The sequence below is a fragment of the Bacillus rossius genome, chromosome 1, assembly GCF_032445375.1.
Source record: "Bacillus rossius redtenbacheri isolate Brsri chromosome 1, Brsri_v3, whole genome shotgun sequence".
Classification (NCBI taxonomy): domain Eukaryota; kingdom Metazoa; phylum Arthropoda; class Insecta; order Phasmatodea; family Bacillidae; genus Bacillus; species Bacillus rossius.
Genome location: NC_086330.1, coordinates 341911709 through 341939464, shown reverse-complemented (window position 1 = coordinate 341939464; position 27756 = coordinate 341911709). Strand labels below are relative to the sequence as shown.

General features: G+C 48.4%; 2 protein-coding genes across 2 annotated transcripts in view; one reads left to right on the top strand and one right to left on the bottom strand.

Moving 5' to 3' along the window:
- The window catches only part of LOC134528139 (terminal uridylyltransferase 7-like), a 57082-nt gene extending 52714 nt beyond the window's left edge, over positions 1-4368 (bottom strand). Inside the window, exon 1 of the mRNA XM_063361457.1 lies at positions 4054-4368. The gene's annotated coding sequence lies outside the window, so the exon portion shown is untranslated. The remainder of the gene's footprint in view (positions 1-4053) is intronic.
- LOC134528140 (ankyrin repeat domain-containing protein 50-like) overlaps positions 622-27756 on the top strand; it is a 59920-nt gene continuing 32785 nt past the window's right edge. Inside the window, exon 1 of the mRNA XM_063361458.1 lies at positions 622-808. Coding sequence (XP_063217528.1) covers positions 798-808 — 11 coding nt within the window. The 5' untranslated portion in view covers positions 622-797. The remainder of the gene's footprint in view (positions 809-27756) is intronic.

Here is a 27756-nt window from a genome sequence, read left to right as displayed (position 1 = left end):
AGCAACTACCTTACTACCTACGCCTATTTCCTAGTGATGTAACGACCCTGAAGATATTTGTCACCTTGCGTTTGCTGTGGGCTAGTGTGTGGCTTCTCACCTTCCCTACGCTAACTGGCACTTTCTGAGTGCCCACAAACAACCTCAGTCATTCCAAACTGTCACCTCTGTACTCCACCTTCAATCCAGTAGGCATCAGTGAAAGAACACAAGCGTCATTGGTTACATTAGTAAGGAATCCCTCGAAAGACAGAACAGGAATTAACAATAAATAAACATGTTTATGGGTAATAACTAGAATTCAGAATGAATATATGGATAAACTAACACATTTTGTAAAAAAAAATGTCATGAGGGAAATGATTGTATGTCGACCATCAACAGGTTATGATGACTTTAAGTTATTTTAATCTGCAGATGATAAGACGTCCAGTCAGTTGCAGCCGCAGTGGCGACCCCATGTCAACCCGATGGGGGAAAAAAAAAGTAGGAAGACCTTAAAACTTTTAATAGAGCTCGTTAAATCATGTCATGCTGATGAGAAACTGACACACAGCTTATCAGTTGGAAAAAAAAATAATAATACCAAGAACTGACTTAATTGCACATATTTTATGGACTGGAAGACAATCTTCTTCAGTTCTTTAAGGTTTTCCCCACACACACACATCACTTAAACGGTGATTGCTGAACAACCAGAAGTAATTAAAGACCTGGAAAACAGTTAAAATTAGACAGCGTTTCTCCACGCCAATTGGACCGATAAGAGTAAATCCATTCTGCTCCACGTTGCTTTCATGGAAAACTGGTAAGTGTTTGAACTGTATGAATCAAATTTTTCTCTTAGGGTTTGTGTAAAGAAACTAACAATTCTCCATGAATGTAAAGTCTAAGCTTACCACCTAAGATTTTATTTTTAAAAGATCATTGAACTGTCAGGTTTGCTCAGATTGTACAGAAAAATGTATGACTTTAGAGGCTTTTTACACACAATGTTGCTACTGTCAAACTACAAATTATAAACTGCTTAAATTTAAGCTGGTGTTATGCAAGATGAAACAATGAAAAACGAGTGTGAAAAACTTTCTGAGCACATATTTAGCTCCAGGAAAACATTTACTGAATTACGTACACAACAGCATGGCAGGAAGCATGTGGTGATGGTTTGGTGACAGGACAAGTGTCAGCAAGATACAAATCTACGACTAAATAAAGAAAATGCATAGAAACAATATTATTAATTATATATTAATAATATTAATTAATATTAATCAATTACAAAGAGAACTTCAGTTAATAATGTAATTAACCTTTCAACATTATGTTAGCTTGTTTGGCCTCTCTAATCAACTGCAATGCAATCTCTCTCTGAAACTGCAATGAATTATGTTAAACTAAGCAGTGCCAAACTCTTATTTGATGCTTTAGAATAAAGAGCTTCAAAAGTCAAATCAATATTCAGAATATTATAAAGGTTAAACAATATTTCTCACGAATCATAAAATTAAATATTTCTAGATCACTAAAATATTATATATTACTAAACCACAAAAAAAATTTATAATTACATTTCTTGAACTGCTGGTTACAGGATGAAAATTAGTCAAAGTTATTAAATTTTGATAAAAAAAAAAAATTGATAGGTATCACCAATGCAAGGAAAAAAGTTCAGCTGAGCTGAACAAACCAAGCACTGTATAAGTTATATCTAAAAAAGTGTAAGTTTGCACATTTGTGTTATCAGCACAGGTCAAAATACATAGGCCAATTAATCAGCCATCCTGACTATTTCCTAAAGTCATGGCACAAATTTTGTCATATTAGGCTTAAAATGTAAACCTACAAATAACAAAAAAACCAAACTATCTACACAGTTTCGTTAATTAAACTACCTTGCTATTAGGAGCATAAATCAATAGGACGTACTCAAATGTAATTTTAAATTTTAAATGTAACTGTTACTAATCCATGACTGAAATTACTATTATAAGGGCACAGTAACCTAAAAAACACTCCCCATCCCCATAACTATGGTACAGTAAATTATAATTTTATACAGATTTTGAATCACTCATGAAGGTTTGGTTATAACCGGTTCCATGAGATTTATTCATAAATTAAAGTATAGTAACTGTCTCTAAAATTCATGTGAAAATACTAGGCAAGCTGTTTGAGTATAATCTGTGACTAACCCATGAATTCCATGCAAGCAGTGGTCTTCTGTGATTCAACCATAGGCCTATGTGCTAAATAACACGAGATACCTAGTGTAATCATCTGTGGTGCACATCTAAAGTTGCATCTTATTGGAACAATGTGAAAAAAATATACAAAATGAATTGCAACAGCACTGAAATATTATGAGTGTTTTTTTTTTACCTGTGAAGGTTGTAGTCGTGACTTCCAGGAAATAAATTAATAAAAAATAATAACCAAGTAGGTAAACAGGTTTGTTAGGTTGGATTAGCTACATTAATAACATATTACATATTTGTAAAAAAATTGTAATTTAGGTACTTGTTACATATGTCTAGTTGACCTAAACAAACCAACCTTTCATTTTAATTACTATTCTCCTTAACATTCAGAAGTTGCGACTCTACAATGTTTTAATGCCCCCTTTAACAAAAAAATATGGCACTAAGCCTGACTACATTAATTGTTCTCACTTTGTTGCAACATTCAACATTTATCTTATCTACAATTTTAGAACAAAAGCTATCCTATGTGATTCACCCATGCATTGTATGTATAGTTGTTTTCTGACTAAAGCATAGTATGTAAAGTTGTTTTCTGACTAAATAAGCACTTTATAAAAATGTTTAAATTCCTTTTGTGAGTAAAATGTTACAATATGAACCTACTTTTAAATACAATGGAACAGCAATACTCCAGGTTGTGACATTTATACATGGCTGTTAACAAGAGACTTTTTCCAAAGTTGATTCCAAGTTTTCAGATTAGCTGGAATTCATCATGATTCCTCTAGGATGCTTTTCTCTTCCGGGTTCATGAATGCACGAGCCACAGCAATTCCCAGCATGATAAAAGGACCACAACACCTGCCCAGTGGCGTAGCCAGGATTTGTGTATGGGGGGTGTTAAGAAGTATGCCCCCCCCCCCCCCCCCATATTAAAGCGGGGGGTCCGGGGGTCCTCCCCCGAGAAAATTTGGATTTTAAGATGTAAAATAGTGCTATTTTAGCAGTTTTCGGTACTTAAATTTAAATATTGTAATGGTAAAATTTTTATTAATTTTAATATGAAATTTGTTTGAGTGATGAATAAGAAATTAATTACAGATTTGGTGCTAAGGGGGGGGGGGGGGTTATAACCCCAAAACCCCCCCCCCCCCTGGCTACGCCCCTGCACCTGCCCTCTATATTTCACCCACACAATGATGAACACAGAGATTGTGAAGAGGAATGGGGGGTTCTGGTTCAGAATCTAAGGTTCTCTATTAGGTTTACCCAGAAACACAGTTTAACCCAGTAGAAGTTACAATCAATGAATATGGACAAGGAGGGGGTGAAGCTTCAGCTCAAGTCCCCTCCTGCATCAATCTGCCACTGATGCTGGAATAGCAGCTGTCTCCCTGTGGTTTTCCAAAAAACAATTGCCAAAATAGTTACGTTGGAACAGCAATCCTGAAATGTTGGTCAATTAAGCTATGCTGTCTTATGAACATTTATCATGATTGCTAAGATAGGTGGGATGTAGCATTTTTCTTATTTTTTCCTTTCTCTTTCCAAAAATATTTTTAACGTATCCTTATTAAAACATCTCTTAAGTTAAGTAATAATAAGCCCCAGAAGGAAAAAAAACACTAAGCTCTGAAAATACCACCTTAAAAGTTTTTTTTTCCCGTAATGTAACTACTTTCCAGTCCTACCTTATCAAAACTTAGCACTTCATAAAATATGAATATGTATTTTTTTTTTCGTTGTAAGAGAAAGTAAAATCTTGACATAATTTATATTTAAGTTTACGTAAAATTAATTATTTATACCAATGTCATTCAAAAAAGAAAATTAAATTACAGGAGTATAATACCTCAAATAACATTCATGCGCTGTGGCAACACAGTTTCCAAAAACACAAAAAGTGTTTAAAGGCCAAACACTTTAGAAACACAACATTAAACAAATCCCCTAAAAACAATGTACATGAGACGTCATCAGTAACCAAAGAGCAAGAAACGTTTTCAATATAAAAACACTTGTGGTGTTCGTTTCAGCCTCCAAATGCTTGTCAACCACAAGCGGGCCTATTCTTGACGCAATCGGAATAATTTTGGTAGAATAATGATCCGCTACGTTAATTCACAAGAGTCTAGCGACAGCAATGCTACCGTCCTGCAACTGGCAGCAAATGCCGATCCTCTCCGAAGTTGGCCGATCGGGAGCGCCTACCCCCTGGATGTTTGATTTCCAAGTATCTTTAATGTAACTATCCTAACCAAATCAACCGTCCACAAAGTTTTAAAGTATTTATAATGTAGCTAACCTAACCTAATTGACCATTAGTTATCATGTCCTTATCTAAAAATTACAATTTAATTAATAAATTTACTTTTATTTGCATTCATTATTCAAATATATTTATTACTTTTGAAATTATACGTGCTCGTATTTATTTTTACAAGTACAAAAAAAATTCGCACCTGCCGGGATTCGAACCGGCAACCATACGATTAGATGATAGCGCCGCTAAGCGTTCAGCCACGAGGCCATATTTAACAAATGGAAGTTTCAGATGACATATATGATCGTGCCGCCGGCCCCGGAACGAGCGTGAGCGATGCGGCAGCCGGCCCCGGAACGAGCGTTAGCGGTGCGGCAGTTGCAGGAAGGTAGTTGCTGTCGCTAGACTCTTCTCGTTAATTCTGATAGGCAGCTAAGGTCGATATTCCAAGACACAAACGTAAGGGTTTAGGTGTTAAATATGTTACACTTGTACCCTAACCAGTTTCCTAGTCCACGATAGGACGCGGCCATTTCCTGTTTTTAGGCAATCAATTTTGGTGACCCATCTGTTGCCGTTCTGTTGCCAAAATTAAGGTGGGTTTACGATTGAAAATTAAGAATTAAGACTTAAGACTTAGAGCCGATATTATGACCTCCGGCTAAATCCTCAGGTTAGCTAGCCTCCAGGTAAGGCTAACATCTGGTTAACGAAAGAGGGGTGTATTATGACCCATACTTAGCCTGCGGTTGGCTAACCGTAACCTGACAAAGCGTGTGGTGTAATAATGGTTGTGTTGGTAATGAAATAAAACAAAATTTGGTAACTTTTGTTCCAAGACAGTTATTTTTTCTGGTAGAATGTTAGTCAGCTGTTTGTTTGTATTGTGATTCGGAATGTTTACAGCTGCAGTAAAGAAATATGCCGCGAACTTTATCTTGCAACAGATATAATTAAATTAACCAAAAACTACTTTGACGTCAAACCTGCTTTGTATAAAACCATAAAATTACAATTTACGATTCAAAACCGTGTGTTTACAACTCTACTCTTGTATTGAAACACATGATTTTGTTAGGTTATATATTAAGCCAAAACTAACGAAGTAATTCTATACCAACAAATAAATAGGGATGACATTTTTGCTAGAGAACACATTTCTTTCATAAATTTATTTCATAATCAAATAATATAGACCCCGTTTCGGGAAAATACTTGTCGATTTTCATTTCACTGGTGTAGGTTTCATTTTTGTACTAATAGTTTCGTATCACGTATCCAAATTAATCCGATCCTGATGGAATTAGTTTGTGGTATAGGATGCTTGCTGTTTTAATTTAGTAGGTCGAGAGATCCTAGATATTGACGTCGACCCAAGTGTCTCCTCGGCTCCTTCAGGCCGTTATGCCTCGTCAACGTCCTCCATTGTTCCCCTGTGAAGTGCGACGGCCAGGGACGCACCCGCGTGCGCCCTAGCATGCCAATGAGTCTTTTTCTATGTGACTTTATCATTTTATCTCTGTGTGTATATATTTGTAAACGATCAAGGGTCTTAAATGTATGTAAATAACTTATTTTATTTATTAATTCTTATGTAAATTCGTTGTTTAATTAATGTCTCGTGTAAGTCTTTATAAATAATTCTGTAACTTTTCTGAAGGGTTTCGCCGTGTAGTATGTAATTGCAGCCTGGCGCGCCGCAGGACGGAGCTCTCTCCCACGCCGGCCGATTTCCCCTCCCTCCCCGCCACCCGCGGGCGCCGGCCCGCGGGCTAGCGGGGAGAGTCAGTCGCGTCCTGGTCTCGAGCGGAGGCAGATGTGTTCGTCGCTCCGCGAGCCGCGTACTTTGCGCTCGTGGCTAGTCGTTCGTTCAGTTCACAGATTGTCACGGCAGCTGAGCTGCCACCGCGAACCAGCTTAGCATCGTTAATTTACGAGTTTTCGGGAGACGTGTCCAGCGGGCAGTTTCTACAACGCGAATGTGGTGTTACGGGTTTCAGAACTTTCGCCGCCTAAGGGACATTACGTAACGGGCAGCGTACGCACAGCGCTCCGTCTTCGAGCCCTCTCTCACAGGGTCAGCTTAGCATTGAGAACTTTACGATTCGTGTTGAAACGTATTCACGAACAGTACGGTCATCAGGGAGTCCGGGTCGCCGCGGTAGGGCACTTGTCCCGCGACGGTTCCGCCAGGCTGCAACAGGTCTTTGTACGTTAATAAAAACAGGCTCGTGAATTCGTTAATACCGTGTTCTGCTTGCGACAGCCTACCAACATTCCTCATCACTTCACTCTCCCTCCAGGTCCCGCATTTCCCGGTCCCGGCCACGTTGGCCTGGACCCACACCTCTCCGACGAGAGCAGTACGGGCATAACAGGACATTTACTTCAATGGGAAAACGGGGACTTGAAGCCGAGGGACGTCATATGGCGCCCAACTAGTGTGGCCGTAAGCATACGCAAGCGCACGCAAGCGCACACAAGCGCGCAGATGCAGGACAGGACGGAAGCAGGTGCGACCGCGCGGCGTGGGAGCGGCGCGAACTCGAGACGGCGCGCCGGCGGGAGATAACGCAGCGCGGGAACGGCGCGAACACGAGACGTCTCGGCGAGAGATAACGCGGCGTAAGAGCGACGCGAACTCGAGACGTTCGGCGTAAGATAACGCGACGTGGGAGCGGTGTGAAACGGAGACGGCGGGCGACGCGACAAGGATCGGTGGCGCGACAGATAACGCGTCGTGGGAGCGCCACGAACCTGAGATCGCGACGCAGCAGGGATCTTCGGTGCAAGATAACGCCGCGGGAAGACACGGACTGAATTACCGAACAGAGACACTCCCGATAAACATGGACGACTTCCAGGAAGCGTACGAGACATGGGCGGAAGCGGACTTTCCAGAGCCCGGCGAGTGCTGCGAGCACTTCGCAGATTACGAGTGCGGCTTTTGTTTTAAGTACCGGGCGTATGGTAGGACAATGTGCGGTGCAGACTCGTGCCCCGGCGGGACATCGGATGGGCGGATCTGCGGGACGTGCGGGAATCTGTGGCACAGGGAGTGTTCACAACTGGTCGCGCGAGAAGAGGAATGGATGTCCTGCTTTACGTGTGACCAGTGCCGAGCGAAACTGGGTGTGGCTGGTGCCGCAAGTGTCTCGACCGCGAAAGTCGAGTGGTCACACTGGGCGGGCACCATCACGCTGCAGGAGTCGGCGATACTTCCAGTGCCACTGCAACCGACGCCGCATCCGACGCTGCCGACGACACCGCCGCCGACGCTGCTTCCGACACCGCCTCCAACACAGCCCCCGCCCTATGGGGTGGAGACGCCGAGCAGGACATCGCTGAAGACGGAGGAAGCCGCGCTTGTCCAGCCCCTGTGGTACGACTGGCACGCGACGTCCGGGAGGATACGGCAGGCCGACTCAGACACGCCGCCCCTGACGCCGCCGCCCCCAACTGCCGTAGGGGCTCACGAGGGGCCTATGCGGTGCGAACCGGCTGTGCTGACACAATTGCCCTGCACGCACAACGAGGGCGTGCCGGAATCGCCCTGCACGCACAACGAGGGCGTTCCGCAAACGCTCTGCACGCACAAGGGCGTGCCACGACCACTGTCACGTGGGCCACCTTGGACGCGACGCCGCCGCCGCCTGCTACCGCGCCCGACGCGAAAGGTGCCACGCCCCCTCGGACTGTCACGTGGGCCACCATGGACGCGACGCCGCCGACTGCTGCCGCGCGCGACGCGAAAGGTGCCACGCCCCCTCGGACTGTCACGTGGGCCACCTTGGACGCGACGCCGCCAACTGCTGCCGCGCGCGACGCGAAAGGTGCCACGCCCCCTCAGACTGTCACGTGGTCCACCTTGGACGCGACGCCGCCGACTGCTGCCGCGCGCGACGCGAAAGGTGCCACGCCCCCTCGGACTGTCACGTGGGCCACCTTGGATGCGACGCCGCCGACTGCTTCCGCGCGCGACGCTAAAGGTGCCACGCCCCCTCGGACTGTCACGTGGTCCACCTTGGACGCGACGCCGCCGACTGCTGCCGCGCGCGACGCGAAAGGTGTCACGCCCCCTCGGACTGTCACGTGGGCCACCTTGGACGCGACGCCGCCGCCGCCTGCTACCGCGCGCGACGCGAAAGGCGCCACGCCCCCTCGGACTGTCACGTGGGCCACCTTGGACGCGACGCCGCCGACTGCTGCCGCACGCGACGCGAAAGGTGCCACGCCCCCTCGGACTGTCACGTGGGCCACCTTGGACACGACGCCGCCGACTGCTGCCGCGCGCGACGCGAAAGGTGCCACGCCCCCTCGGACTGTCACGTGGGCCACCATGGACGCGACGCCGCCGACTGCTGCCGCGCGCGACGCGAAAGGTGCCACGCCCCTTCCAACTGTCACGTGGGCCGCCTTTGAAGCGACGCTGCCGCCTGCTGCCGCGCGCGACGCGAAAGGTGCCACGCCCCTTCGGACTGTCAAGTGGGCCACCTTTGACGCGACGCCGCCACCTACTGCCGCGCGCGACGAGAAAGGTGCCACGCCTCCTCGGACTGTCAAGTGGGCCACCTTTGATGCGACGCCGCCACCTGTTGCCGCGCGCGACGCGAAAGGTGCCACGCCCCTTCCACCTGTCAAGTGGGCCACCTTTGACGCGACGCCGCCGCCTGTTGCCGAGCGCGACGCGAAAGGTGCCACGCCTCCTCGGACTGTCAAGCGGGCCACCTTTGACGCGATGCCGCCGCCTGTTGCTGCGGGCGACGCAAAAGGTGCCACGCCTCTTCCACCTGTCACGTGGGCCGCCTTTGACGCGATGCCGCCGACTGCTGCCGCGCGCGCCGCGAAAGGTGCCACGCCCCTTCCAACTGTCACGAGGGTCCCGGGCTCAGCAGGTCAGTTCTCAAGTGCCACGGCCCGGTGCTTCATGTCCATTTGAATAAATTTGAGGCGTTGACGGACATAACGGCCTCGTCGGAGGGGGGACATTTGACGTCGACCCAAGTGTCTCCTCGGCTCCTTCAGGCCGTTATGCCTCGTCAACGTCCTCCATTGTTCCCCTGTGAAGCGCGACGGCCAGGGATGCACCCGCGTGCGCCCTAGCATGCCAATGAGTGTTTTTTCTATGTGAATTTATCATTTTATCTCTGTGTGTATATATTTGTAAACGATCAAGGGTCTTAAATGTATGTAAATAACTTATTTTATTTATTAATTCTTATGTAAATTCGTTGTTTAATTAATGTCTCGTGTAAGTCTTTATAAATAATTCTGTAACTTTTCTGAAGGGTTTCGCCGTGTAGTATGTAATTGCAGCCTGGCACGCCGCGGGACGGAGCTCTCTCCCACGCCGGCCGATTTCCCCTCCCTCCCCGCCACCCGCGGGCGCCGGCCCGCGGGCTAGCGGGGAGAGTCAGTCGCGTCCTGGTCTCGAGCGGAGGCAGACGTGTTCGTCGCTCCGCGAGCCGCGTACTTTGCGCTCGTGGCTAGTCGTTCGTTCAGTTCACAGATTGTCACGGCAGCTGAGCTGCCACCGCGAACCAGCTTAGCATCGTTAATTTACGAGTTTTCGGGAGACGTGTCCAGCGGGCAGTTTCTACAACGCGAACGTGGTGTTACGGGTTTCAGAACTTTCGCCGCCTAAGGGACATTACGTAACGGGCAGCGTACGCACAGCGCTCCGTCTTCGAGCCCTCTCTCACAGGGTCAGCTTAGCATTGAGAACTTTACGATTAGTGTTGAAACGTATTCACGAACAGTACGGTCATCAGGGAGTCCGGGTCGCCGCGGTAGGACACTTGTCCCGCGACGGTTCCGCCAGGCTGCGGCAGGTCTTTGTACGTTAAAAAAACAGGCTCGTGAATTCGTTAATACCGTGTTCTGCTTGCGACAGCCTACCAACATTCCTCATCACTTCACTCTCCCTCCAGGTCCCGCATTTCCCGGTCCCGGCCACGTTGGCCTGGACCCACACCTCTCCGACGAGAGCAGTTAGGGCATAACAGGACATTTACTTCAACGGGAAAACGGGGACTTGAAGCCGAGGGACGTCAATATATTCACTGGGGAAATAATTATGATTGTAAAATGTATACGAAAGAAATATATTTTTACAAGACCTGACATAATTTGTTTGCATCGTGATATGTTAGGTATTTTGTGTTATGTACAGGATTTTTCAACATTCTAAATTAAAACAGCAAGTATAATGTAAAACAAGACCAACATATAAAGGGTCATGCCGATAGGATCAAGGGATAAACTTGGATACGGTAAACAGAATAATTCCAGTGCTGTTTTCGTTTTGCACTTGCGTGGCAGGTAGATAATAAGTACCTATTGGTTTGTAAGATAGGGAAGGGATAATTGGGTAACATTTATTTTCACATTCAATTGTATTCATTGAATTAGAACCACGTCTGAAGTCGTATGAAGTGCATTTCATTCCCGGCATATGTCCACTGTATTACGAATAAAAATTCACAGATACAACTTCCACGAAAACACGCATTTTATAGATAATAATAACCCTCGTTTTGAAATTTTAAAATTCACTTATTTACACATATTCTAAAGCAGGAACATTTAAGTTTATATACATAGCATACGTTTATGTACTTCGTGATCAATTAATGTCAAATAATAATACACGACTCGACGAGAATAGAAAAGCGTGACTACACTTTCATGCCATGTAATTTTTAATAAAACTTTGACGAATACGGCGAAGCATTTTACATTTAGTAATAAATTATTCCATCGCATCCTGCAAATATTTAATAGAATTCCTCAAATAGTCATCATCACTATCAACAACTAACCTCGCCTGATACATCGCCATTTTATTTTCTGTTGCTTAGCCTCCGGTTAAGCAGCTAGCGGCTGGTTCATCCACCCGCTAGGTTAGCCGGAACTTTAACTGGAAGGTAGACGTTAACAGGGAGTCATAAAACCGAAATAAGAGCTAGCCTGCGATTAAATTTTAGCTGGAACTTTAGCCGGAGGTCATATAACCGGCCCTTAGGGCCGTATTCCAAGACAAAAAAATAAGGGTTTAGGTGTTGAATATGCAATACCTGTACCCTAAACATATTCCAAGTGCACGATAGGACACGGTCAGTCCCTTATTTTTAGGTCACTGATTTTTGGTGTCCTATCTGTTTCCGATTTGATCCATAACTTTATATATATATATTTTCCTTTTTAATGAACTTTAACGGAACTTTTACGATTACAATTTCCCCCCCTAATACCTTAATAAACAGCAAACAGAAATACGGCCAAAAATTCATCGTTTATTCTTGTACAACCAAAATTAAATATTTTATTTCACATTATAATTCCATAGTTTAAAAAAATATGACATCGTACGGCCGAAGGCCACCCCAAAGCCCGACCTGCACCCGCCAGTACTCGGCTCCGCTAACGGAAAGCACCCCTAGCCATGGCCCACCCGAGTCAAGTGAGCGGACCGCAGCCCCAATGTAGAGAATAGCGAACCATTTCTAATTACGCATGCAATGCACTCACCGTGCCTACAAAATTCCCCACGCAATAATAACGTAATCAAAAACAATCAAAAGTCCCTAATTAATAAAGTGCGACGTAGGAGTGCCCGGCTCACTCACGTGTAGTTTTCCGCTAAAACAGCTGTGAGTGCAACCCTTGCGGCCTTCAGCCTAATTTCAGTAGGGAAACGTGTGACGTAATTCAAACCACCCCAAATTAGCATTATCGTTCGCCACTGGAGTAGTTTTCAAGAAACAGACAGTCTCCAGCTTGACTAATATTTAAACTTATTTTAGACAAACTTATTAAATTAATTTCTATAACATATATAGATATTAGATTAATTATTATGTTTTATTATGTGAATTTAGAGCCACTTAAAATTAGTTAATTATATAGATTTGTACGAGTAACGGAACTTTAGAAACTCTGGCGCGACAGGGAGCTTACCCCTCCCCTCGCGCCAGGGCTGCACGGAGTACAGCGCGACTCGCGGACCGGGACGGACGCACGTCCCACGGGGAGCCAGCATCTCTTTGTTTCACCGAACGTCCATCTGGTAATTATAGTCACCACCAAAACCTCTTTTTAATACTCCCCGTGCGCGCCCGGTCCTTTTTCCGGTGTAGGGCCTAACCCAGCCGCATCAATTTAACACGCCCCACACAAAGCATTACGTGGGGCCGTGCAGTATTCGGTACGGGCCGTCTCCCGCCACCCTAGAACTTTATTTAATCGCCTAGTGCACAGGCACAGGCTACCTTCAAGAGTAAACGTGTTTTAATTTAGTAGCGAGCCGCGGTCCGCACAGGTGGGCCCGCGCGTTGCCAATTACAGATTACGAAATTAGCCGATGCTAATTGAACACTCTCCCTCGACTGCAACTGGCGTGAGGACTTAAGTAAACGCACGTAGAGGCACGCAGGTGCCCCTCTCAGACAACGTGTGCAGTGTAGTCGTGTACTTAAAAGCACCACAGGGTGCCGTTTTATCAAGTGTAATTGTAATCATAGTGTAATCAAAACTTCTACGTGTTCCGACGCCCCATTGGCAGTCACGTACCGCCGAGTAAACCTCGCGCCCAATGTAATGAACCAGTGTCAATCGTGAACAATAAAAAGTCCACCCCGCACCCCCCGTGCGCGATGTGCGACCCGTAGAAAAACCAAACAGTGTATATCAATTAACTTAAACAACCCAATCAGGAAACAAAATTCACCACCGCCGACGGTTCTAGCGGACCACGCTGGGGCAACGAACCCACGACCATCACACGGTTAGACACCGAGCTAGCCTGGCGCCCTCCCGGAGCAGAAAACGCTAAGAAAGCCAGCCACCCCGCTAGGACCTGCGCCCGATCTCGAACACGAGACCGCGGCTGACGGCAAATAAGCTAAAATTACGATGGATTCCACGAAGTACAACTATTTATAGCCTCGCACAAGTCCTCGTTTATTAAAACGGCTGCCGATCTGATACATTACAAGGGTTCAGTTAGGACACGTTTTGGAATATGACCCGAGAGTTAGGGTACAGCAGTTGCCCAACAAGGCAGTGCATGTTCGCTACCTTACTCAAACGTCTTGGAATACCGCCCTTAGTTGTGTACTTACCATATGACTCTAAGTAAACTAGTGGAATGGTTTATGATTGTCGTGTGTGAATTTTGACGGGTGTTGTGCGAACCATATGATGACTTAAGACTTAACAGAAATGGTTATATTTTATATTTTTCGTTAAGACTTAAGTGAAGCGACCAATCACAACAAACCGGAAGTTTATGTCTTATTATTGGACCGAGCGAGGCAGTATTTTGGGTTAGAATTCGTATATTTGAAATTTGTAATCATCATCCATTTCGAAAAATAGACATCCCATTTGTCAATAACCTATTTCAAACCTGCTACTCCGTTTCGAACAATGGCCGACCATGTGTTTTGTTCTATGATTGGTTAGAAATAACGACTTCTATGGCAATCATAAACTGGAAAATGTAGTTTTGACTTAATCGTGTGCTCGATGTTAAGTTATAATTCTTAAGAAAATCAATCGTAAACCCAGCTTTACGCGCTTGCCCCAGCTAACGTTTTTTTTTTGTTTATTTCGTCCAAATGGCTGAATCGCATATGGCGCCTATATAATAATTTTTTTTAACATCGGGGGAAGTACAAGCATTTTGGTGTGCCAAATTAATTTTTATGATAGTAAAACTATTCTTGAATACATTGTTTACTTTAATTGTTATAAAAACAAATAATCGCATCTTTAAAACTTCTTGAGGAAAAAAAAACACAATTTAAATTCGAGCGATAGTGCTTCTACCTGTAGGATATTTAGCGTAGCAAATTTATCGATGGTTTTCAGTTTCTAGCAACGTGCAGGGCACAGTTTATTAAAATTATTGCTTTTTCATTACATAACAAGGATTAAGTTTTGACATGTACTGAAATATGGTCTGTGAGTTAGGTTATAGTAATATCCCAATAAGATAGGTACTGCTTATTTGCTAACGTACCCAAATGTCTTGGAATACCGCCCTAAAATATATATTATTAAAACTGCTATAGCGGCTATCGGAATCAACATTGATGGGTTGACTAAATGGCTTTATTGAATTGTAGCACCATTGCTTTCATCATTGATTTCACTGGTAGAAGGCCAATCACAATAAGGGAAGGACCATTTCTAGTGGAATAGTGTTAATATTTTCATTATGTTGTCACCGGGTGGGCTGTCCCGAGGCTGAAATTGACTGATGTTAATGCCCGGTGAGTTTTCAAGGTGGGTGAGGCCACACAGCTGGAGACATCTGTAGCTTATTGGAAATGAAAGAAGTTAATTCTGAAATAGTTTTTGATTAATACACAATGGGTTAACACTATACATGGTGCTACGACGCCACCCAGCCTGGATTATGTCAGTGCAGATGCACGTCCCAACGAACGTATGATTGCATATGCATAGAGTGCCCGATTAGAGCAGTGAAGAGTATGAGTCCCACTTTGTTTAGTTGCAAGGAAGCCCACAAAGCGCGGCACAAAGGGAACAAATTCACTTAGCTGACACATCGGTGACGTAAAACATGGCAAACACAAATTGGCTGCATGAATGATCAATGTTGAGCACAACGTAACACATCACTACAAACTGTCCATCTGCGAAAAGGATCCGCAGTAAATTACGATGTTCGGACGCTGGCAGCACATTACATTACACGGACAGTAAGTACAGTTTTTATCAAATTTATGAAAGAGTGAAGGATGATTCATGAGAAGAGGACGGTCCCTGGAGTTAAGCATAGAACAGAGAGATCCCACAAGCACATTTCTTATGTGAACAATACGTGCCCACCGCATATTCCCATGTGGAGTTAGCCAGTTTGAGAAAGTTTGCTCATTTGGTCCGCAGAAGGCCCAGTGTGAGTAAAGTTCGAAAAGTTCACAAGTAGTTAATCATACCTGAGAATGGGTATGCAAGAGTGAACTGTCAACAACGAAAGTAAAAAAAAAATGAAATAACTCTAACAGGTTACACAGAACGAAACTTTTTAAGTTACACAGTGGGCTCTTTACAACCACAATAAAAGAGGGACCGGAAATGGGGCCGATACAAAAGGATTTAAGAGAACTTACACTATTGATACTACAGGCAAAGGGGGCAATATGTTGTAGACCTCTATTGTGCGCGGATAAATATGACGGTGCTACCATGGGAGCAGCGACAGCTAAGGCCTCGGCAGCTTCAAGCCACTGAAGCCATGCTTCCCACATGAGCATGCCAAGAGCAGGGACGACTCAAGCTGAGATTTGCGACATAGGTGCACAGTGAACACTAGTGGTTTTAATTTTTAAAGTAATTAAAATTCAAGTCATTTCATTACCTTTTTTCCATCACCTTCACACACAACTCTAAACTCGTTTTTTACTAACACGTACAGCCGGCTTATTTCCATCTACATGTCATTTTTCCTTCAAATGTCTCCTCCCTAACCAACACACTGTGACAACTTAACTATCACACGTCTCCAATAACGGCTGCAGTGCTACCAACTCTTTAACATTTTGCATCTATTACCACTTATTTACACTTTCAATATGACATCATACGTTTCCCCTCCATATTTTTTAACCAATAGGAATCCCGGTATCGCCAGGATCATTCGACGCAAAATATATGTATAAGGCACTCCAAATAGAAAAGATAGTATATTTATTATGCACATGATTATTTTGTATGTTTGTTGTTGCAATTATTCTTGAACATTTCTCTGCTCGAATTATAGTACAGGTTGTTGGTGTTAAAATCATTTCACAACGTGAGACAATTGTGACCACTCCAGAGAAGTCCACCAACACAGATGCAGAAGTTGCTACTAATACAAGCAATGGTAATACTGTTTACTGTTCATGCAAGGAGTTTCAAGTTGAACCAGAGCTATCGGAAAACACACCTAGAAAACAGGCCGTAAAAAAGAAGCTAGAAGATGCTATGAGAAGTATGCAGGAAAAAATAAAAAAATAAAGTCTTCATCAGAAGAAACAACATCTCCAGAAAAATGTTTGTCACTTAAACAATGTATTAGTGAACTTAAGGAGAAGAAATTGATTTATGAGCAAGCACTTGATGTACTACAATCTACAATACCACCAGGTATATATGAATTAGTAAAGAAAGAAAAACTTACACTCCGCAATTGAGGTCCTTTGCTATGACATTTCATTTTTACTCTCCAGCTGCATACAGATTTGTTAGAAATAAATTCCATCTTGCTTTACCATATCCTAGAACTCTGTCTGGGTGGTACAGTTCCGTCAATGCAGAGCCTGGTTTTACTGGTGAATCATTTGAAGCATTATGTTTAATTACGAAGAGGGAAAGAGTTTCAGGTTGTTTGGTTATTGATGACATGTTGACATCGTACGGCCGAAGGCCACCCCAAAGCCGGACATGCACCCGCCAGTACTCGGCTCCGCTAACGGAAAGCACCCCTAGCCATGGCCCACCTGAGTCAAGTGAGCGGACCGCAGCCCAAGGTAGAGAATAGCGAACCATTTTAATTACACATGGAACGCACTCCCCGTGCCTACAAAATTCCCCACACAATAATAAAGTAATCAGAAACAAACAAAAGCCCCTAACTAATAGAGTGCGACGTAGGAGTGCCCGGGTCACTCACGTGTAGCTTTATACTAAAACAGCTGTGAGTGCAACCCTTGCGGCCTTCAGCCTAAATTCAGTAGTTAAATGTGTGACGTAACGCAAACCGCCCCAAATTAGCATTATCATTCGCCACTGGAGTAGTTATCAAGAAACAGACAGTCACCAGCTTGACTCTAATATTCAAACTTATTTTAGACAAACTTATTAAATGTCAATTCTAAAACATATATAGATATTAAGTTAATCATTAAGTTTTATTGTATGAATTTAGAGCCACTTGCTTTTTATTATTAATGTAATTTTTTACGAATAACGGAACTTTAGAAACTCTGGCGCGACAGGGAGCACATCTCTCCCCTCGCGCCAGGGCCAGATGCCAGTACAGCGCGACTCGCGGACCAGGACGGACGCACGTCCCACGGGGAGCCAGCATTTCTTTGTTTCACCGAACTTCCATCTGGTAATTATAGTCACAACCAAAACCTTTTTTTAAATACTCCCCGTGTGCGCCCGGTCCTTTTCCGGTGTAGGGCCTAACCCAGCTGCGTCAATTTAACACGCCCCACACAAAGCATTACGTGGGGCCGTGCAGTATACGGTACGGGCCGTCTCCCGCCACCCCAGAACTTTAATTAATCGCCCAGTGCGCAGGCACAGGCTACATCCAAGCTTATAAGTGTTTTTAATTTAGTAGCGAGCCGCGGTCCACACAGGTGGGCCCGCGCGTCGCAATTTACCGATTACGAGATTAGCCGATGCTAATCGAACGCTCTCCCTCAACTGCGACTGGCGTGAGGGCTTAATAAGTAAACACACGTAGAGGCACGCAGGTGTCCATCTCAGATAACGTGTGGAGTGTAATCGTGTACGTAAGAGCACCACAGGGTGCCGTTTTGTCAAGTGTAATTGTAAGAATAGTGTTCAAAACTTCTACGTGTTCCGACGCCACACTGGCAGTCATGTACCACCGAGTAGAACTCGCGCCCAATGTAATGAACTAGTGTAAATCGTGTGAACAATAAAACGTCCACCCCGCACCTCCCGTGCGCGACGTGCGACCCGTAGAACAACCAGAACAGTGTATGTAAATTAACCTAAACAACCCAACCTAATCAGGAAACAAATTCCATCACCGCCGACCGTTCTAGCGGGCCACGCTGGGGCAACGAACCCACGACCATCAGACGGTTAGACACCGATCTAGCCTGGCGCCCTCCCGGAACAGAAATCTCTAAGAAAGCCAGCCACCCCGCTAGGACCTGCGTCCGACCTCGAACACAAGACCGCGGCGGACGGCAAATGGCGCCCCCTACGTGTGGCTAAATTTTGAACAAAATACGTGAAAACCGAACAAACTGCAAGAAAACAGCCATTTTGGACGCGCGAGAGTTAGACAGGCTGACGCACCAGGAGCAGCGGACAAAGGATTCCTCTCCCCCTCCACCCAGCGCACGACATTCCAACAGAACGCGCGACGCAGGCGAGCGATGTCACAGCCTAGCGGCCACTCCCAACCCCTCTACACTTCCGCACCATCCCACTTTCTCTTTCACGTGACGGGCCGAATACCCTTCCCCCCACCTTCCCACCCCCTAGCAACTCTCCACTTCGTGCGGCCATCCGAACAGCTTCCCCCTCCTTCAATCCTCCACCCGTCCGCTTTGTGCGGCTGTCCGGGCGCTCTCGGCCATCGCCTCGCACGCCCATCCGCACCCCCACCCGCGCCGCGGCCATTCTCGGCCTCCGTTTTGTGCGGCTGTCAGGGCGCTCGTGGCCATCGCCTCGCACGCCCATCCGCACCCCCGCCCGCGCCGCGACCATTCTCGGCCTCCGCTTTGTGCGGTGGTCCGGGCATTTAGCCCTAACCTCCCCCCTCACCATTTTACAACTACACCCGCATGGCGCGCGCGCGATTACGTGCGCCCGCCCCGTCAACAGAGCTCAGCTGTCAACAACACCACGCCTAACCACGCGCTATGCTGCCATATGTAGCTCACGCGACATGCATACAATGCCAACAGCCTAGAGCAATGGATCTACTGACAGGCCCATTACCTTGGCGGAGCACCTGCCAATGCCCACCACTGGACAAAACACCACCGGGGACCGACATGAAACACGAACCATGGGAAGTAAATTGGGATCAGATATGGAAAGGGAAAATAGAGACGGGATTAGCCATGCCACTACAACCTATGCCAACAACCACGGCAACCGATACGAAACCGCAACCTTGCCAGGAGTGTGGACACGCAACCCGCACCACCACCACAGCCGAGGGCGGGATAATCACCCGACCCGACGCCACACGTGCATGCACGGCACCGACAGCGAACTACATGTCAAAATTACCGGAGCTTAGTGGAGCAACACACGAAGACCCCCTAGCATACACACATCAATGCGAAGTGCACCTGGCGCGCAGCGGGATAACCATCAATGAGTGGCCTGAGAGGACCAGCGAACGGTTGCGGGGACCCGCCCACACATGGTGGCACCGAGGAACGGGCCGACATGGAATGGTCAGAGTTCACCGAGGCCCTCAACCACTGTTTCAACGCCGGGTCTACTCTGGTACAATGCACCTCACAATTTTACAGTAGCACGCAGCGAGAAGGGGAACCTGTTGAAAATTTCATAGCCCACAAGCTACAGCTATTCCGCCGGATATCGCCACTCGTAGAACCAATCAGGGCACTGCCCACGATCACACTACTACTTAGAGACGAACACCAGCCTTTCCTACGCATAAGCCGCGCCACCACAGTTGAAGACTACGTCCAACTGGTAGTGGCCACAGAACAAAACTTCTAGAGGGCCTGGTGGAGGAACCCTCGCAGGGCAAACCGGGAGGACCACCCCCCGCTGAATGACAGGCGCCTACTAGCCATCCAAGGGGCACCACCGCCCCAACAACGCGGGGCCCGACCCCTCGACGGCCGACACCCTCCCTATGCGCCGGAGTCACCTCAAGCGGACGCTAACGCGGCCCCCCGACCACCACACTGCCAAATGGGATGCCCAAGGGGCACCTTCCACTGGCACAGTGAGTGCCCACAGAGGGAACACGCAGAGGAACACACGTCAACAACTGCCGCGCGACACACAACCAGCGGGAAACGGACCAAGGGGGAACTGAAATAGATTCCCCCAACCCACCAAATGACCACCAACCACCCCCAGCGACAACAACAGGCGAGGGAACCACCGCACATGCGAACGCAATGTCAACAAACCACAACAACGACCAACCAAACGCGACTGCCCACACGGCCCCCGGGGGGCACCCCCACCCAGACTGGGACAACTGACCCAACCACCGGACAACCTGCTTCGCATACCTGTGGAAATCAACAACCAGCCAGCTCTTGCACTCGTGGACACGGGAGCGAGCCATGTGTTCATCCACCCCTCACTGGTACCACCCGGCGCCCTTCGCCCACACTGGGGCGAGCTGCGCCTGGCCACCACCATGCACGCTGGCCAGATGGTGAGGTACGCAGACATCCAGATAAGCCTAAGGGAGCTGATTACTAACGCGACTGCCATCGTTGTGAACGACTTAAGTGAGGAGCTCGTGCTGGGGCAACCTTGGTTGACCGAGCACGAAGCTGTACTGGAACGAGGCCCCGCCAAAGTAAACGTCGGACGGTCCGAAAGGTTCGTAGTCTACGCCATAGGGCGGGCCCCTACACTAGCAGGCGGAGGCGTGACCCTCACCGACTTACGTCATAACATCCCACCTGAGTTCGAAGACGCGGTGAACAAAATCTTGCGTGAACAACGGGACGTGTTCACAACCACTGAGCCCCTACAGCGCACAACAGTAGCAGAGCATTCCATCCCCAACACCACCGACAAACCCATCTACGAGTCACCCCGCAGATACAGGTTTCGCGAACAGCGAATAATACGCGAACAAGTGATGGAAATGCTGCACGGCGGGGTAATAGAGCCCTCCAACAGCCCATATAACGCATGCATAGTACTGGCAGCCAAGGAGGACGGCACCTTACGTTTTTGTGCAGACTTCCGCGCACTAAATGCAGTGACAGTCAGTTCGCCACCCCCACAGATCAGCGTCGAGACAGCCGTCGCCGGTCTCGGTAGGGCCCGGGTATTCAGCACACTAGACCTTAAATCGGGCTATTGGCAAGTGCCCATACGGCAGCAGGACCAAGAGAAAACGGCATTGACGATCCCCGACGGCCGACGTTTCCAGTTCCGAGCCATGCCCTTTGGTCTAAAGTGCACGCCGGCTACCTTCCAAGCCATGATGACCCGTGTGCTGGAGGGGTACCTCAGCCAATATGCTCTCGCGTACTTAGATGACGTCATCGTCTTCTCGGAGACGTGGGAGGATCACTGTCGCCACCTTGCCCTAGTCCTCGAACGGCTCGCCACCCACCACCTAACGGCCAACCCGGCGAAATGTCATCTGGGCACGCGAGAAGTAGAATTCCTGGGACACCTAGTCAATGCGGAAGGGAGCCACCTGCAACCATCCCACCTGCAAAAAATCGCAGCGGCAGAGGCCCCGTGTACGCGGAAACAACTGCAACGATTTATAGGCCTGGTCAACTGGTTAAGAAACTACATACCAAGTTTTTCTACATAATTTCACCCCTCACGAATCTGCTGTCCCCCCAGACGGGTTACCGCTGGAACACCTGGGCCCAACAGGCGTTTGAATAGGTAAAGGGCGTGTTCACCAGGTGTCATACGCTAGCACGCATTGACCCCGAATGCCCCTTAATACTCCAGACCGACGCCAGCGCACTAGGAGTAGGGGCGGTACTTTTTCAGGAGGATGACCAGGGAAACAAACAGGTCATTGAGTACGCCAGCGCGAAATTTGGGTCCGCCGAGCGAAAATATCATAGCAATGAGCAGGAATGCCTAGCCGTGATATGGGCCGTCAAAAGGTACCGTCCCCACCTCGAAGGGCGGACATTCACCCTCTGCACGGACAACCGCTGCCTCACCTGGCTCCAGACCATGCAAGGGCGTAAGGGGAAACTGATACGTTGGGCTCTCCTACTCCAGTCGTTCGATTTCGTGGTCGAACACATACCAGGAGAGGAAAACCAACTACCAGACATGCTATCCAGGCACCCGAGCGAACAGCACGAAGTGACAAGATGCCGAGGGGTGGGAGGAGATGCTACCCCCCCTCCCGAGGGACGGCTGGCACCACCTACCTGCCACGTGCACACGCATAATCACTGATGAGGAAGGGGCCGACACACCACCTAACACCGCCGATGACCTGGACCAAAGGGTACTGGCAGCCCAACAACAGTCTCCCGAGGCCAACTGACGTCGGTGTCGTTTAGGAGAAGAACCCCACGCCAATTGGAAAGTTGAAGCGAACCGAATCTTAAATCGCGCCCCAGGGGGCGCAGGGGACTGGAAGACGTACGTGCCACCCGAAGTGCGCGAGGCGGTACTCCGCTTTTTTCACGACCATGACCTTGCAGGCCACCCAGGCACAGACCAAACACAGAGAGCGGCCTCACAGCACCATCACTGGCCCGGGATGGCAAGGGACTTCAGGGAATACGTTCGGGAATGCGAGGTGTGTCAAGTACGTAAAGCGCGCCGGCGGGACGGCGAGCAACAACAACAAACCCCGCCAACCGACACAAGCATTCCAGACCATCGCACTGGACGTGATGGGGCCCTACCCCCGGTCACCCAGGGGCAAACGATTTTTGCTCGTGGTAACCGACATGTTTACGCGATGGACGGAAGCGTACGCTTGAAGCAATGCGAGGGCCACCACCATCATCCACATCATGGCTCGCGAGTTCCTGCCTCGGTGGGGCTACCCGCAATCGGCGCTGACAGATAACGGCAGCCAATTTCTGGGCAAGCAGTGGCAAGATTGGTGCAACCGGATGAGCATCCAGCACCACACCACCCCAGTTTACCACCCCAGGGCCAACCCCACTGAGCTCAGGAACCAGGACTTGAAGGTCCAGCTCCGCCTCAGGCTGGGCGACGACGACACCCAGTGGGACCAGCATGTCGCCGACGCGTTGTTTTCCACCCGCCGCCGCGTTAACGCCGCGACCGGACGAACTCCGGCGGAGATGGTGCAGGGGAACAACCTGCCACTGCCAGGCGAGTAAGCTACCCACGGCGTCCCACACGCGGGAGAAGGAGAGAGGGAGTGTGCACGGCACCTGACCGCAATGCACGAGACCGCCAGGCAGCGCCAGGCGAATTATACACAACAAATCACCCCCAAGACCGCGCGGGAGCCCCCCGTGGTACGAGCAGGTGATCACGTATACGCCCGCGTCCACCCACTGTCCGCAACACCGCGCAATTACTGCGCCGGGCTAGCACCCCGCTTGGGGGGGGGGGGGGGGACCCTACACCATGCAGAGACCTCTAGGGAAGACGACGTACCTGGTTCGACTCGGAGGCAGACGAGTGCGAAAAATCCACCGCGACGACTTACGCCTCGCCTCCAACCCCGGGGAACCTCCACCAGAAGACCAACACCATGACGAACCCCCGGAACACAACAACCCGGAGGAGGATCCCAGTTCAACACCCGCAAGTGATAACCACGATGACGCACCACCAACACTAGAGACAAGCGCGCAAAATTCAAGAGACCGACTACCACCCGCGCCAGAAAACCCGCACGAGGCAATGACGCCTCACCAACAAGGGCGAACGACAGAGTACGAGCATGCAACAATCACAGAAATGGCAACAGGGGACTTGACACCCCAACCGGACGACGTGACGGCAATCATGGAGGAGCCAGAGGACTCAGACGCTACCCACTGGGTAAGCCCAACACGCGGAGCATGGGGACACTCGGCCTCTCTCGCGGACGCCACATTCAGTATGTTGATAGAAGAACCTGATGAGGGAACATCTGCGCCGCGCATAGAACCGGAGCCACGCCAACTGTTCGACCCCAATGACACGGAGGCCAGCGAAGCTCCAGGTATCCCGGAGCTCAGGAGACAGCCCTACGCAAGCGGACCGCAAGCAGCCGACGTCATGGAACAACGACTGAGGCACAACACAACCAAACCGGCCGGCAGTCTCACGGACCCACTCACCGCCCGGAACACCGCCCACACCACCACCACGGACGGGGAGGCCACAGAGGGACCAGCGACGCCCAGAATACCTAGCCGAATACGACCTCGGGAGGCCCCCAAGGAGAACCCTCCCCACTCACAACTCCGAGTCGCCAACCCGAGACGACCCACCCGCGAGGGACAGAATCTACCGGCTGCGGCCGCGACGGCCCCCGCCAGCTCGGACATGCTGCCACCCCTAATGCGGCAACACTCACGTCTCCATCGCCGACGCCTCCCCCTAGCCAGCCTGCTACTGCCGCAGCCAGGGAGGCGCGCACTCTCGCCACCACAGGCGCCACGACACCGCCCCTCGGCCCACCTGCCACAGCAGCCGCCGAGGCGACACGCACTCTGGCCCCCAAAGCCACCGCGCCACCACACCGTGACGTCACCACGGCTACCGGGTCGCCTGAGCTCCCTGCATCTGCCTGACACACTGCAGGTCGACGCCACGGCACCTGGACGCCCGACCGACCCACCACCGCACGTGACCGTCACTCCCATCTTGCTTTACCATATCCAAGAACTCTGTCTGGGTGGTACAGTTCCGTCAATGCAGAGCCTGGTTTTACTGGTGAATCATTTTAAGCATTATGTTTAATTACGAAGAGTTTCAGGTTGTTTGGTTATTGATGACATGTTGACATCGTACGGCCGAAAGCCACCCCAAAGCCCAACCTGCACCCGCCAGTACTCTGCTCCGCTAACGGAAAGCACCCCTAGCCATGGCCCACCTGAGTCAAGTGAGCGGACCGCAGCCCAAGGTAGAGAATAGCGAACCATTTTAATTACACATGCAACGCACTCCCCGTGCCTACAAAATTCCCCACACAATAATAAAGTAATCAGAAACAAACAAAAGCCCCTAACTAATAGAGTGCGACGTAGGAGTGCCCGGGTCACTCACGTGTAGCTTTCTACTAAAACAGCTGTGCGTGCAACCCTTGCGGCCTTCAGCCTAAATTCAGTAGTTAAATGTGTGACGTAACACAAACAGCCCCAAATTGGCATTATCATTCGCCACTGGAGTAGTTATCAAGAAACAGACAGTCTCCAGCTTGACTCTAATATTCAAACTTATTTTAGACAAACTTATTAAATGTCAATTCTAAAACATATATAGATATTAAGTTAATCATTAAGTTTTATTGTATGAATTTAGAGCCACTTGCTTTTTATTATTAATGTAATTTTTTACGAATAACGGAACTTTAGAAACTCTGGCGCGACAGGGAGCTCACCCCTCCCCTCGCGCCAGGGCCAGACGCCAGTACAGCGCGACTCGCGGACCGGGACGGACGCACGTCCCACGGGGAGCCAGCATTTCTTTGTTTCACCGAACTTCCATCTGGTAATTATAGTCACAACCAAAACCTTTTTTTAAATACTCCCCGTGTGCGCCCGGTCCTTTTCCGGTGTAGGGCCTAACCCAACTGTGTCAATTTAACACGCCCCACACAAAGCATTACGTGGGGCCGTGCAGTATAGGGTACGGGCCGTCTCCCGCCACCCCAGAACTTTAATTAATCGCCCAGTGCGCAGGCACAGGCTACATCCAAGCTTATAAGTGTTTTTAATTTAGTAGCGAGCCGCGGTCCACACAGGTGGGTCCGCGCGTCGCAATTTACTGATTACGAGATTAGCAGACGCTAATCGAACGCTCTCCCTCAACTGCGACTGGCGTGAGGGCTTAATAAGTAAACACACGTACAGGCACGCAGGTGTCCCTCTCAGATAACGTGTGGAGTGTAATCGTGTACGTAAGAGCACTACAGGGTGCCGTTTTGTCAAGTGTAATTATTGTTAGAATAGTGTAATCAAAACTTCTACGTGTTCTGACGCCTCACTGGCAGTCATGTACCGCCGAGTAGAACTCGCGCCCTGTGTAATGAACTAGTGTAAATCGTGTGAACAATAAAACGTCCACCCCGCACCTCCCGTGCGCGACGTGCTACCCGTAGAACAACCAGAACAGTGTATGTAAATTAACCTAAACAACCCAACCTAATCAGGAAACAAATTCCATCACCGCCGACGGTTCTAGTGGGCCACGCTGGGGCAACGAACCCACGACCATCACACGGTTAGACACCAAGCTAGCCTGGCGCCCTCCCGGAACAGAAATCTCTAAGAAAGCCAGCCACCCCGCTAGGACCTGCGCCCGACCTCGAACACGAGACCGCGGCGGACGGCAATGTCAATAAGAAAACACTTGAGTTATGATGGGCACAAAACCACTGGTTCTTCTGTTTAGGTCTGCCGTTTCTATGATCTAACTGGATACAAGCCATCAAACAGCTAGAGCGATGTCTTTTGTCAGCGTTGTATATAGAGTAACACCTTTATCTGATTTCCATTTCTATCACGTCATTGCCCACAGCCGTGGAACAACCAATCGCTGGGCACTGGACATAGTGAACCCCGGGTCAAGAAATGTAAGCCTGCAGAACATTACGCATAAGGGCCAGACAAATAGGACATTGCAGCATAACTGGACTCTATTTCCAGGAGAAACGTCACGAGTTAAGATTCCATCGCCAGCACCTATAATATTGTAGAGTAGGGGACGACTGCGGAATGAAACGCGTGGAGCCTGGCTTCACTCCTTGACGGTCACAGGCGTGACAGTGTATGTATGAGCATGGATTATGGTATTAAACACCGCAGTCCTTAATGAAATGTTTTATTGGAATAAACGCCAGGCTAGATTCCTCAATCCACGAGGCTTGAACCCCTCTACCACCCATCTCAGCAGCCAGGATTGTCACCATGACAAACGGGATCAGCCCCGGCGACATCAATCTAAAACTTTTGTTTTGTACAGAAATTCTGCGCACAGCAAGGAGAAAAGTTGGAAGTTTGACAACAGCAGTTTGCGTGCTGATTTTCTGTAAGGGCGCTATTTTCGAAAGTAGCAGCTGCTATTTGTTTGGCACATTAAACTATTGTGTTTTTTTGCTGTGTGTGTGCTGTTGCAAATTTAACACGGCCTTTACGAAAACATTTATAACTGGAAGAAATGTTACCAAGATACTGTTACTTTGACATTTATAAATTCATAATTGATAGCCAACTTATACAAATTATTTGTTATACATCTTTACTACGTAGTCAACTTGAAGTATCTTTCACTTTTGTATACATTATGCTTGGATAGGTTTAAGCATGTAAAAATACACGATTATCAGACACTCTCCGCTCAATTCCAAACCAAATACTAGCAGTTAAGTATGCATTGTAACTCGGTCGGTCAGGGGTGGAGGCTTCACTTCACACATAGTAGTATACCATGCCCTTTTCTTCACATTCTGCGCCACCTATATCCCCTTTCCCAAATACCCTCGGCCAAACTGCCGCTGTCAACCCTCCCCAGGAATGTTCCCCCTCCCCTGTTCTGGGAAGCAGGTCTGCTGGCACGCAACCTAACCACAGGCCAAGTCTTGTTAGGAAGAGCCACTCTCTGTAGGATCGGAAAAAAAAAAAACAGTTGAATTCAGCGTGATTTTCCGCG